General features: G+C 34.7%; 1 protein-coding gene across 3 annotated transcripts in view; it reads left to right on the top strand.

The window, feature by feature from the left end:
• PLCZ1 (phospholipase C zeta 1) overlaps window positions 1–14,161 on the top strand; it is a 48,394-nt gene that overhangs the window by 12,969 nt on the left and 21,264 nt on the right. For 2 of the 3 annotated variants that reach the window (XR_005531201.1, XM_039249000.1), the window contains exons 4-7: window positions 709–940; window positions 4,530–4,731; window positions 9,270–9,414; window positions 13,867–14,016. Coding sequence is in view for 2 of the 3 variants with exons in the window: in XM_039249000.1 (XP_039104931.1) it covers window positions 709–940; window positions 4,530–4,731; window positions 9,270–9,414; window positions 13,867–14,016 (729 nt within the window). In the remaining variant the exon portion in view is untranslated. The remainder of the gene's footprint in view (window positions 1–708; window positions 941–4,529; window positions 4,732–9,269; window positions 9,415–13,866; window positions 14,017–14,161) is intronic. The other variant, XM_039249001.1, reaches the window with a different exon arrangement.

Here is a 14,161-nt window from a genome sequence, read left to right on the forward strand (position 1 = left end):
TCTTCCAATTGGTTATGGAAACTAATCATTCTAAACTTTTACTTCTACTAGTCATTTTCCTACTCAGAAAACTCAGTGTTTCTGTTACTTTCAGTGACTGGACCCAGCCCATTTTCTTGTCTCTATCTTATAAAGTTCTAACATAAGTTTTCCACAAGAGTCAGGTGAATCCACTCTTTCTTATTGGGACCTAACTTGTCTGTCCTCACCCCCAGTTCTTCAATGATTATGTACATTCTGCTTCCTCAAGATGCTATATAACTACTGTATTTACTGTAGTACTACTACCACTATGGGAGCTTCTGTAGTTTGCAGTGACCTTGAATGTCTGATTTACTCTGATGTTTACGCATATCAGTGGCATGGGATTACATACTGTCTGGTTTTAAGAAGGTACTGAAGGAGAGTGGAAGAGAAAAATGAAATGTGTAACTGAAAGACAACCTAGAATCCTGATGATCTTCCACACCTTTTTTCATTCCCACTATGACCACTGGGTTTTATGTGGTCATTTTTCACTTATCTTTTTCCAACTTCGATGTCATTCATGTAGTTTTATAGATTTTATTTGAGATGAGAATCCAATGTAAGATTCATCTTCTTTCATGTATTAGTTATTACATATATTATACAAATACTCTAACTTATTTGTTTTTTGTGTTTTTTATATTCACAATGTAAGCCCACCAGTCATTTTTTTTTTAGTAGGATAATGACAGGCTGAAGCAAGGAAGAATCACCATAGAAGAATTTAGATCAATTTATCGGATTATTACACACAGAGAAGAAATTGTTGAGATTTTCAACACGTATTCTGGTAACCGGAAACTTCTTTTTGAAAAAAACCTGGTCCAATTTTTGATACAAGAACAGTATATACTTGACATGAATCACACTATTGCTTTTGAGATCATTCAAAAATATGAGCCTATTGAAGAAGGTATGCTTACAATTCAAATTTTTATCAAATATTTAAATGCAACATACTTTTTATGAATTATAGTTCTCAAATTCAATTTTTGGGTGGGTCAGATTTGTTCTGGATAATGTTGGCAGTTTTATTTCTATATTTTATAGACTGTATATGAAACTTTTAGAAAACTACATTATGTAAACAATTACATCCTTTTCTACCTCATTATTTTTTTAAATTGCTTTGGTATTACTTGTAAGTGTTCAGAGACAAGGTTAGGTATAGAAAGCAAGATGAAATTCTGTTACATGTACTGTAATGAAAGAAAGTGTTTTCATTTTCATTAATAAGAGAAAAACCAAGTAATAGGCAGTTTTCTACTTTCATACATTATATTATTGAAAATACATAGAAGTATTAAATTAGCTAAGTGAAAACTATTCTAGGAAATGAATAAAATGTTACAAAATTACTACTTTCTCCCTTGTCTTTACACATAATTGTCTACAATATTTCATAAACATTAATTTTTTTCTTTTCCTTCTTTTTAAATATAGTCATCTGATCTAAACTACATGACTATCTAATCTAATAATGTGTCATATAATTTTTGATCTTTGTGACACTTTTTAATGGACATAGCACTTCACATTTTTTACTTATTCTTTTCTTTAAATGAAATAATAAGGACATAATAAAATATTCACATCACTATGCAGAAGCAGCATTAAAGCAGTTGTTTAACTCTACAGAAATTAATAAAAATAGCTCAAAATATCTATTTAACAAGGGAGATATGAAAGTTCAAATTCTGCCTTTGAAAGTTGTTTTATGTATCAGTATTTAACATATGACAATATGGGTTCTAACAATCAAACTTATTCCTTTGTTGAGTCATATGGTCATAATTTATTGAAGTATTTATTTGTGGCAACCAAGTCTGCTTCTGGGGGCTGGAGATACAGTGGAGAATAAGGCAAACTAGATCTTAAATTAATACTGGCAGCATGGGGGAGATTGACAATAAATGAATGTATAAAAGGGTGATTACACAGAATGCTCTGTACTGTGAGCGATAGAGAATAAACAACCAAGGGAGACTAGCTCTGGTTGGGTGTTTAGGGGAGTCCACTCTAAGGATGTGAACTTTGAGCTGAGACTGAAATGATGAAAAAGAACTAGAAGTGTGACAAAATGGGAGAAGTTTCTGAGATCAAGGGAAGAGAAGTATTGGACCTGAGCTGGAGAATTCAAGGAAAGAGGAGGACAGTGTGGTTGGAGCTTGGAGAATAAGGGCAAGGTGAGCTTGGGAGATAGGCAAGGATCAAATCATGTCTGTCTTGCAGGTTATAATTAGGATTAGGGCTCCATAGACTCAATGTCACAAAAATATTTCAGAGAGTTGCCATGGTAAGACTGAATTCAGGGCTAATAAGAGTTTGGCGTGATCCCTATTAAATTTTTAAAGGTTTGCAACGAGATAAAGAGCTTGCACCAGAATGTAAAACAACTACATCACTAAGCATGCCTGATGAGTTCACCTGACTACTTTTTTTTGACAGAAAAACTTTCTCTAAAGAGGTAATGGATTGATTTATGTTCTGGCTCAAGCTCTTCATGTCATTGCTGACTAGAAACAACCAGTTCATAGATAAGCACTCTGAGTAGCACTCATCTAGTGATTATTAAAAAAAAAAAAATTACTTTGGCACGGTTACCCACAGGTGGTAAATCAAAGACACAAAAGGATAATGGGATGGTGGCAGTGACATCTTGGAATTGTATTTGCATTTTTACTCTAATACTACCTTATTCATCCATTTTATCTTTTGAGCCTCCCTCAGCCTCAGATTCTTGTACACACAGCCAACACCTTGTGTTTTATTTACATGCTTATTGTTCACTTTAGAGACTTATTAAGGCCAATTAGAATTGTGCTCATATAGTCCCAAATGCTGCTGGTTCCTCAACATCATCCCACTTTGGTGCATGATGTGAACCAAGTGAGGTTTTTGTAAATCCATGAGTTTAACTCTCATCTCAATCTGGTAGCTTTTAAGGGCACAAAAAGAGTTTGTTTTCTATTCCATTACCAAAGATATTAACTTAATTATTCAATAGTTCAAAAGGGCTATAAAGAAATCACTGCTAATTGCACCAGAACCATAAATACATTCATGCAAATATTTATTATTATAACATATGATGCATTTGCCTCATATGCTCTCATACTCCTAAATTTGCATGCCTTTGAAACAGAGAGCTGGCATGCATATAAACTTTTTTTATTCTCTTCTAGCTTTCATTTTCTTAAACCAAAACTGTAATAGCATTTTGAATGCTGGATTTTTCATTTTTATGAAATCATAAACATTTACCTTGTCACTGTATATTTTTTTTCTGATACATTACTTTTAATTGCTGCTTAAATCATATCATATTTTGAGTTTTAATTTGTTTTCTCCCCCCATTTATTTTGCTTTTATAAATAATGCTAGTGTGAGCATTTATTGCCTGAGTCAGTAATTCTATAGTATAAATTCTCAGAAATAAAATTCTTTGCCAAGGATCACTCTCTAGTTTAAAGTGAATATTCACATCAGCTGTTATTTTGAGACAAACTGAATTATGCACAACAAAATAATAACAACTAACATTTATAGAGCTAATATATGTAACTAATATATAGGAATGGGTTATGTGATTACCACCATTCCAAAGGGAGGGAGAAGTTAACTAACATGCTTGACATATAACAAGTAATTAGATTTAACAAAAACTGTCCAATGTTCTGTTTAAATAGATAATTCTGGTAATGTTATGCTAAAAGTATAAAAGTTCAGAGATAATTTACTATGATGATAACATGCAAATGAACCAACAATTCCATTCATAGGCATGTACCCACTAGCAATGTGTACATATTTGCACCAAATGATATGTGTTGGTTGTTTGTATAAGTATTCTTTGTAATAGCTCCAAACTGGAAATTATCTAATCGCTCCTCAAGGATAGAGCTGATAAATAATTGTGGTGACTCACACAATGGAATACTATATGGCAATGGGAATAAACAATGCTCAATTATATGTGACTACAAGAATAAATCATAGAAACAATGGTGAGCAAAGTAAATCAGCCACAAAAAATACATACTGTATGAGTTCATTCCTATAAAGCTCAAATAACAGAGAAAACTAATCCAGGTGATTAGAGGCCAGACTACTGAATACAGTTAAATTAGTTGAGAGAGAGTGAAAAATTAGCAGGAGACAGGCTTCTGAGGTTCTGCAATGTTTTGTTCTTTGAGCTGGGTGCTGGTTTTCTAGATGTCAGTATAGAAATTTACTCACTAATGATATATGTATTTTCTTACATGTATTTTTAAAATATTAAAAAATCTGAGATTAAGTAATATACTCTCTACTTGAATGTTGATATAGAAGAACTAAGGGTACTCATTAGAAAAAAAATTTGTTTCCAAAGTAAAATTAGAAATAGTATCAATACTAATCCTAAATGAATACTTTAGAAACTCTACTACTGAATAAGGTTTAAAGTGAGATGTAATTTTTGTACAGTTAATAATATTTCTGCATCCTTTTATTTCTTATAGTTAAGAGAGCACACCAGATGTCATTTGAAGGTTTTATAAGATACATGGGTTCATCTGAATGTCTAATATTTAAACCTGATTGTAGAAGAGTTTATCAAGATATGACTCATCCATTAAATGATTATTTTATTTCAAGTTCACATAATACATACTTGATATCTGACCAGTTACTGGGACCAAGTGACCTTTGGGGATATGTAAGGTATTTATTCTGATTTTTATATCCATTACATTTTAAAACACTTGGAAGTTCTAAAAAGTGGCAATTCACAGTAAAAGTAGGCTATGCATGTTGTACAAAAACACAGGATAAACAAAGTTTGATTTTGCATATCTTGGATAGCTGAAATTTGCATGGCTATATAATTATTCTGTGTTTTAATATCATACATTTTCCTTCTAATTCTATTGACCTCCTTTCCCTTGTTATTGGCCCCCTGAGGTTTCCTGAATAATTTGGATACTTCTTATAGAAAACCATATGAAGAAGAATTTTCTTATCTTATTTAGCCAAGACAGTTCAGATTCTAAAAAATATGGTTAAAATTAATTCCCAGACATCAAGACACAATGCTATTAGTAAAGCCAATAAATAGATAAATGATATACTTTGGCGTTTATAGATGATATAGATAGATAGATACATAGATACATAGGTAGGTAGATAGATAGATAGATGATAGATAGATAGATTTACATAGCTTAAAAGCAGTCCATGCTACACTTCTAATTTTGCGTTCTACAATGTATCACTCTGTTGATACCTGGCTTCAGTTTAGTCAGCAAGCTGAGAATACAAGGGTGAACAAGATTTTCAGAGCTACTATGCTCATGTATTCATGAGAATAGACATAATAAGCAGGTGAACAGATATTTTCAAGGACTGTTGAGTCACATAGAGAAAGTGAACGAGGGTAACATAACAGGGTGGAGGGTGTTACTTTAGTTAAAGAGTTAGGAAAGTCTTCTCAAGAGGTGATATAGTTTGGTCTGAGTGATGATAAAGAGGAAACCTCAGAAAAGCTTTGCAGGAAGGGCATGCTAAATCGAAGAAATAGTAAGTGCACAGCATGTTCAAATGAGTAAAAGCAAGTGTGGCTGGAAACAAGTGGAGAATGAAGGGAGATGAGTTTGAGGAAGTAGACCAGGTCAGGTTATGAGGGTTTTAGAGGCCATGGAAAGGAGACTGGCTTTTATTCCAGTGGTATTGGGAAGCAGTTGGAGAGGTTTTTCTTAAAATATCATAATTTATTTACTTTTTACTGTGCAGGAAAGACTGATGGTGCAAGAGTGGACGTAAAAGATGATTGGGGAAGATATGGTAGCAATGCAGGTGATGATGGTTATTTAGAGGATGAACTCATTAGGCAGGTGTTGAGATCAGTGGCTGAATTTGAAACATTTGAAGGAAGCAGAGTCAAGAAAACTTACCTGGTGATTTGAAGGGAAGTGTGATGGGAAGAGAGTACTATCAAGATTTTTGGCCTGATGACTTAGCACATGGCGACACTATTGTGACAAAGATAGTGAAGTTGAGGAGGCAGTTGTAGCATGAGGAGGCAAAAGCGAGAATGCAGTAGTTTCCACATTCAGCTGAGATACCAATTCATTATCAATTAGCTAGGTCAGGGGTGCCTGGGTAGCTCAGACGGTTAGGCTTCCACCTCTTGATTTTGGCTCAGGTCATGATTTTTTGGTTCCTGAGTTTGAGCCCCATTTCAAGCCCCATGTTGGAGCCGGCAGTGTAGAGCCTCCTTGGGATTCTCTCTCTCTGTGCCTCCCCCATTTGTGATCTCTCTCTGTCTCTCTCAAATATAAAGAAAGGAAGAGAAAGGAAGAGAAAGAAAGAGAGATAGGAAAAAAGAGAGAAAGGAAGAAAAAAAAAGAATGAAGGAAGGAAGATTTTAAAAAATGGGTAGGTTAGACAGTCAGTTAAGTATATGTGTCTGGGACTTAGAAGAAATATCCAGAGTAGAAAAATAGAATTGGAAATCATCAACTTATAGATGATATTCAAAGCTATGTAATTGGTTGACATTAATCAAGGAAAACATGGATAGAAAAGATAATCTTATAATTCCATGATTATATCAAACTTACAAATAAACATAGCTTCTCCAGTTTAAAATCTTAAGTAAACACACAAATCCATAAGCTCAGAAATGTATCCGTTTAGAATTCTATAAGAATTCATAGCTATACTTTCATTACAGAAATTGATACACACACTTAATTCCTTTATTTTTTAAAATAGAAAATATACATTTTAATCAGGTTGATTTAGAAATGCAGAAAATTTACTTTTGAAGGAAAAAAATGTTCCACCCAAGTAAACATTTAAATGTAATTGTATCTCCTTCTCTGTTTGTTTACCCACTTGTGGAAGATACAGTCTTAGAATGCAAGTTTTTCAAAATTTCTGTACGCATAAGAGGTGGTATAATGTAATGTGTATTGATTAATGTTAAGCTTCTGGTGCTGATCTTTCCTCTCTTTTGCTCTGTTGTTATGTGACAGATATGACCTCTTCGAGTCTCAACTTCCTCATCTCTAAAAGAGGAAAACTCTTAAAGAGTTAATGCTAAACTGCCTTATAGCGTTATATATTTTCATCCATGAAAAGTCCCTTAAACTTATTGAAGTGGGACTTTTTTTTTTTTTTTTTACTGAGTGACAGAGAAATTTCTATTATCCATTTCTGAAAAGAGGATTCAGTAGAACGTCGTTTCCACAACACCAGTGGGGAAGACTCAACTTCCTCTTATGTGCCTCTGAATAAAAGGGGCTGGCCTGACACAGTGCAATCCACTCAAATCATTTTTGCTGGGGACCAAACCACGTACTTGAAATAAGCAGTTTGGTAAAGGTTGGCTTGATCTAAGGATAAAAATTTAAAGTTATATGGAGAAGTAGCAAGACCCAGTATTAGTAAGGTTGTCCTTCATGAAAAGCTTTTTTTTTTTTTTAATTTTGTTTTTGGTAGTTTTTTTGTTTTCCCAGCAGAGCGTTTAGCAGCCCAGAGGACTTGATATGCTGTAGTGGTAAAAAGGGCAAGACAATTTACTTTGACAATCAACTAAGTAATGCAAACATTTTTAACTGGCAATTAATAGAGTTTATAAATAGATATTGCGTCTTCTCTAATTTAAAATCTAAATACGTAAATAAATCCACAAGGTGAGAAATACATTCATTTTGAATTCTACAAATATAGCCCAATTGAGGACTTGTACATAATATTAAATGGTCACCTTATTCACCCATAGAAATATCAATGGGTAAATAAGATTTTCTCAGAAGAACATTCTAGGTCATTTCTCCAATGCAAGGACAAGCAGATTAACAAAACTCTGAAATTTTACATTACAGTACATTAGTATATACCTGAATAAAGCTATGTGCACTTAAAAAGTAAAACCAAAGTGGCCTTAAAAAACAAACCTCAAGAAAGAATATATTAATTATTTAATTTTACATTTTCCATTGTTTTGGAAAATATAAGATAGATGAAATTTACAAATTTTCTTCCCCTCTAAACCTCTACTTCCTCAGACTACCTTCATCTTTCATCTCTATTATTCCCAAGAAGCATAAGGTCTCTTTATTTTTTTAATTCAGCATTTGGATTTTGGGGTCATAATTGCTTTAGCTTTTCTCAGTTAACACTCCTACCTAAATATTTCTTAAATCATCTACTTCAAAAGTAGACTAAATCTGCTCCCCCGAAGAAGTGTTAGATTGAAAAACTCTATTTTCTCATATGGTCTCTGATACTCTGTATTTCTGTTTGGAAGAACTGTTGATTCTATATCAAGTACCTGGTGCTGGGACCACACTCCCTTCTCCTGTTATGGTTGAGGGCAGAGTTTTTCAGGTCTTCATATATGAGGTCAGGTCATTCTTTTCAGGGGCGGGGAGGGGAAGAGCTGTTTCTGTGCATGGTAAAATGTTTAGCAGTAGCCCTGGTTTCTACACTAGATGCCAGTTGCAAGTCTCCTTTCCATTCCCAGTTGTGGCAACGAAAAGTGTCTCTAGACATTGCCAAATGTCTCCTAGGAGGCAAAATTGTCCTTACTGAAGTCCACTGACCAAGAGACAGTGGGATAACCCAATATACTTCTTGGAAAACAAGTGTTAACTTGGTTTTCTATGAGAAAAATATCTCCATGTATTGCAGGGGACTTCTTTGACCTTCTCCCCGGCACATAGCTCTCTATTCTAAGATCCTGAGTCTCAGGTCGGCCTTCTTTTCATTCAATCTCTCTTCCAATATTGTGTTTTAGGAGATCACTTCTGTCTGCCTTCCATGCTTCTTCCTACATCCCATTTTATACATTACATTCCCATTTTTCTAATAAAAACACAATAAATGTTTATCAATAGTGAACCATATATAACAAACATTTTTTTTCTGAGACTGAAGTTTTAGTTCCTGCCCTTGTAGAAAACAGAGTATAAGAAATAGAGAGAAATTTCAAGATTCAGAGTCAACAGCACCACACATCACACCATCTTGATGGTGCTGGAACTGGAATTGGCACATATTACTTCCACCTCAGGCTGTGCTCACAGAAAATAAGAAGAAAAGTGTGTTCAGTTTAACACAACAACTTGTCTTTATTATGGATTCAGTTCTGCATTTATTGCAAAATCACAAATAGTCTTTGTGATATTTTCATACTGCGGTATACATTTTTAATGATCCAGAAATGACCATTTATTTCATTTACATTTTGTTAGTGCCCTTGTGAAAGGTTGCCGTTGTCTGGAAATTGACTGCTGGGATGGATCACAAAATGAACCTGTCGTATACCATGGTTATACACTCACCAGCAAGCTTTTGTTTAAAACTGTTATCCAAGCAATACACAAATATGCATTCTTAGTACGTGCGTATCTTTGCTAAATTATAGTTATCTAAATACAATATAATTTACTTGTTTCAAAATCCTATAATGCTTGGGCTTAGTATAGATCAGTGATATTACAAATTGTGTGTTATGGTTTATGTTACAGTTAATGTAGTATATAGTTAAAGGTAGATTTATCAAAGTTAATCTCAGGTAGTAAAGTGCATGTTTCAGGGAATTTTTTGTTTAATTACCTATGATATATATATATATATATATATATATATATATATCATAGTGTGTGTGTGTGTGTGTGTGTGTGTGTGTGTGTGTGTATAATTGTGTCATAATGTAAAATATATTTCTTACCATGAGTTACAGCCAAAAAAAAGTTTGAGAAATACTGGTCTATATAATAGTAAATATTTTATCAATATTCAGCTACTTTACTTTCAATACACAAGATAAAATATGTCAAAATGTGTTATGTAGATTGTTGACAATTTTTATGACTATGATGGCAGCTATTCATACAGCAAAGAATGTGTTTTTTTTAAAGCTTATTTTGAGAGAGAGAGAGAGAGAGAGAGAATGCACACAAGCAGGGGAGGGAGAGAGAGAGAGGGACAGAGGACCTGAAGGGAGCTATGTACTGACAGCAGAGAGCCTGGTATGGGCTCGGTCCCACAAACCATGAGATCATGGCCTGAGCCGAAGTTGGACACTTAACCGACTGAGCCACCCAGGCACCCACAGCAAAGAATTTTATTTTATTTTTTATTTTTATTTCTAGGAGAGAGAGAGAGCGTGAGCAGGGGAGGATCAGAGAGAGAGGGAGTCACAGACTGAAACAGGCTCCAGGCTCTGAGCTGGCAGTCAGCACAGAGCCCGACGCGGGGCTCGAACCCACGAACCGCGAGATCATGACCTAAGCGAAAGTCGGACGCTTAACCGACTAAGCCACCCAGGCGCCCCGCAAAGAATGTTTAGAAGTTTACTTTGGATACTAAAATAATTGTTGGGTTTGTTAAAGTTAGAGATTCAAAGATCTAGGTCTTTTGAGCACTTCTAAATTTAGCGTACAAATAAATTAGTCTATAAACTGAGTAAGATGAGTGGATTTTAACAATCAGTTAATTTTAAGTAATACTTGGTTCTATTTATAACATGGCTAATTAAGCACCTTTAGGTATTTTAAATTTTTTTTTAAAGTTAGAATATTTGATTTTTTACTTAAGTACTTCAGTTTCTTTGCCACTGAAGAGAATTAACAAAATCTTACTGAGTACTTAAACAGTGCATATCTAAGAAATTAAATTTACAAATTTGATAAACCTAAAGTTCTCTTAAGTAGGTCAATACATTACCTATAAATATAAATATAACTTAAAAACCACAAATTGAAATCAGCTGCTTTATTATTTGAGAGTGCAAGATACTAAAAATGTACCAAGTATTCATATAAAATATGGAACATTTCTATTTTAGTATAAAACATTGATGTATGGCATTGATTCTCTTAACTTCCCATTTCTGATAATTTCTAAATTTATATCTCTACCCAAATTTCTCCCTTGAAGTCCATACCAATATAGACAACTATGTATTTGACATCTCCACTTGCATATTTCACAGAACATGTTTAGAATTAAGCCCCGGATCTTCTTCTTCCTCCCATGGTCTTCCCCATCTCACTTATAGCTAATTCCTGAGTTCAAGCCTAAATTGTGTTGTCAACTTTAACCCTTCTCCCCTCATTTCTCTCTAACCCTTAACTTCTTTAGCAAATCCTCTTGGATCTACTTTCAAAATATACACTAAGCTTAACACCTTCTCCACATTCTCACTATGACTGTACTAGGTAACTGCCAGCGCCTCTCACTTGGATGATTGCAATGGCTTCTTACCTCAATGTTCCTGCTTTTTTCCCTGTTCTCCTGCAGTTGCATCTCAATGTTTTAGCCAGAGAGACTTTTTGGCAAGTCAAATCATGTCATTCCCCTTCTCAAAAACCTTCAGTTCCATTCAAAACACAAACTAAAATCCATGTTTAACCTGTTTTATTTTACCTCCAACTTCTACTAATCTCCCCCTTGTTCACTCAGCCATTCTGGTTTCTCCACTCTTCCCTAGACACATCTCGGAGCCCTGGCACCTCCTATTCCCGTTCTCTGAAATACTCTCCCCAAATATTTGCATAGCAGATCCTCTCACTTCATTCCAGGTGCATAACTGAGGAAATTGAGGCAACCTTAAAATTCAAAGGCCTCACAAAGATGGAAACCCCTACAACTTTTAAAACTTGAAGAGAAAAAGATGGAATGAAGAAAAAAAAAAAGCTTTGAGTAACACTCAATGAGACTTCTCAGTTGAACAGGGTGATTTGTTTTTGCTGCAAATGTTAGAATGAAGTTTCAGTTTTCTACTCAAGATATTCACCATTAATTTGAGGAAGAGAAAGCAATAAAATAAAATAGATTTGATAATTGTGATGAGGTAAGAACTTTGGGTATAGTTGCTGGCTCCTATAACTTACTAGAAGCAAGCATATAAGAAGTCTAATTTTTTAAGGGGAATTATATTGCCAAAAACACAACACAATACAACAAAGCAAAATAAAACACAAATCAGAATTTTAGTTGAGCCTTAAAACAACTCTTGGTCAAGAAGTGAGCTGCAAAAGTTGCCTGACGTTAAGGAAAGCAAACTCCTCAACACCTACTTTAGATGTGGCCAAGGATATGGGGCACCTGGGTGGCTCAGTTGATTAAACGTCTGACTCTTGGTTTTGGCTCAGGTCATGATCTCATGCCTTGTGAGTCCAGGCCCCTCATTGGGCTCTGTGCTGATACTGTGGAGCCTGCTTGGGATTCTCTCTCTCTCTCTCTCTCTCTCTCTCCCTCCCTCTCCCTCTCTTATGCCCACTCACATGTTCTGTCTCTCAAAATAAATAAACTTAAAAAAAGGAAAAAAATAATTAAAAAAAAAGATGTGGCCAAGGATAAAAAACAAGAGGGCTTTCCCTGAAGATGGAGCCAAGGACCACAGGAGACACCCCCAAAAAACATGAACTCTCCCGAGTGAGTGCAGTCAGGGCTAATTGAGAAATCTGCTAGGTCATCACTTTGCCTAGTCTCAAGATCACTTTTTGTATTTGGGAAAAAATTTTACACTGTTCTCTTGATGTTAGACAGAGTCAGTGTATATGCATGTGAGTAGATACGAGGTTATGGTAGTGGGTTGAACAAGGGCCTGCAAAAGTTCTAACTCCTGGATCCTGTAGATGTTATTTTATTGGAAAAAGAGTCTTTGCAAATGTAATGAAATCAAAGACCTTGAGATGAGGAGATTATCCTGGATTAGCTGGATGGGCCCTAATGCCACCCGGAGGAAGAGATGACATGAACCCGAGGGGCAGAGATTGGAGTGATATGGCCACAAGTCAAGGAATAGAACCACCAACTACCAGAAGCTGTAAAAGGCAAGGAACAGATCTCCCTTAGAGCCTGCTGCTATCCTGATTTTAGCCAGTAAAATGGATTTAAAAATTTTGGCCCCAGGAATTGTGAATGAATAAATTTCCGTTGTTTCAGGCAACCAAGGTTTTGGCAAATTGCTATAGTAGCCACAAGGTACTAATATACTCAGACATGAAATATACACAATGTTGCATCTCCTATTCAAAGCTCTGCAATAACATGGCAGACCTTGCCAGTCTTTGGTTTGTTTACCAACTGGTAAACTTGTGCCCTGGTAATTATATAGGAAACAAAGCAAAGAAAATAATTTTGAATGAGATCCCAAAATGAGTGTTGTTTCTCTATTTTGTGGCACCTTTCAAATTTATAGTGGTGACAGAGGGCTGAAAATCTCTTTGTAATCTTTACTTAATAGATTCTCTTTATTATTATGTCTTTATCTTTGTTTCTAATGATAAAGTAATGAGTTTTGATTGCAGAATTTAAAACAAAAAAAGTAGAAAATTAACTTTCCTCTCCTTACTGGTGTTAAAGTTTTTCCTTCACATTTAAAAATATCAAAATAAATACATATGTGATAAGCAAACATATAGATGCTTAAAATAGCAAAGTGTAGAAGTTTACTCTTAAGCAACTTGTATTTTTCCTTGTAAGATTATATTATAGTTAACTTTCTATAGTAGTATATATGGCTCTACCTCCTTCTTACCAGGTTTATATAATTCCTTTCAATAGATGTGCCATAATTTATTTAAACAAGTACCCACTGTTGAATGCTTCCATTGTTGCCTATATTTCTACTATAAACAGTAACAATCTTCCTTTTTATACAGATTTAATGTTCCCTGTTATGTCAAACCCAAAGTACTTTCAGTTTAAAGAATACTTATTTTGCAAAGGTACAGAACGTTGAATGTAAGTTTTAAGATAGATTAACTGCTTCTGTTAATTGCAATACAATCATTGAGGAGTTCTGATCAGTAACTATAGTGATGGTTAATTTTTTAGACATCTGACTACCCAGTGGTGCTCTCTTTAGAAAATCACTGCTCCCCTTCCCAACAAGAAGTGATGGCAGACACTTTGCAGTCTGTTTTTGGAGATGCCTTGCTTTCTGATATGCTTGATGATTTTCCAGACAAACTACCTTCACCAGAGGTAACATTTTGTCTGCGAAGCTCAGTTTAATCAAAAAAGAAAAAGCATGTCACTATTATTGGGTTAGAGATCAATGAAAAGTCTTAGCCTTGACCAGTTATAGGGGTGTGTCTTTACAATGTGTTACCTGGGAAATGTTCCTGTG

This window comes from Hyaena hyaena, unplaced genomic scaffold (genome assembly GCF_003009895.1).
Source record: "Hyaena hyaena isolate Hyena2069 unplaced genomic scaffold, ASM300989v1 scaffold_326, whole genome shotgun sequence".
NCBI lineage: Eukaryota > Metazoa > Chordata > Mammalia > Carnivora > Hyaenidae > Hyaena > Hyaena hyaena.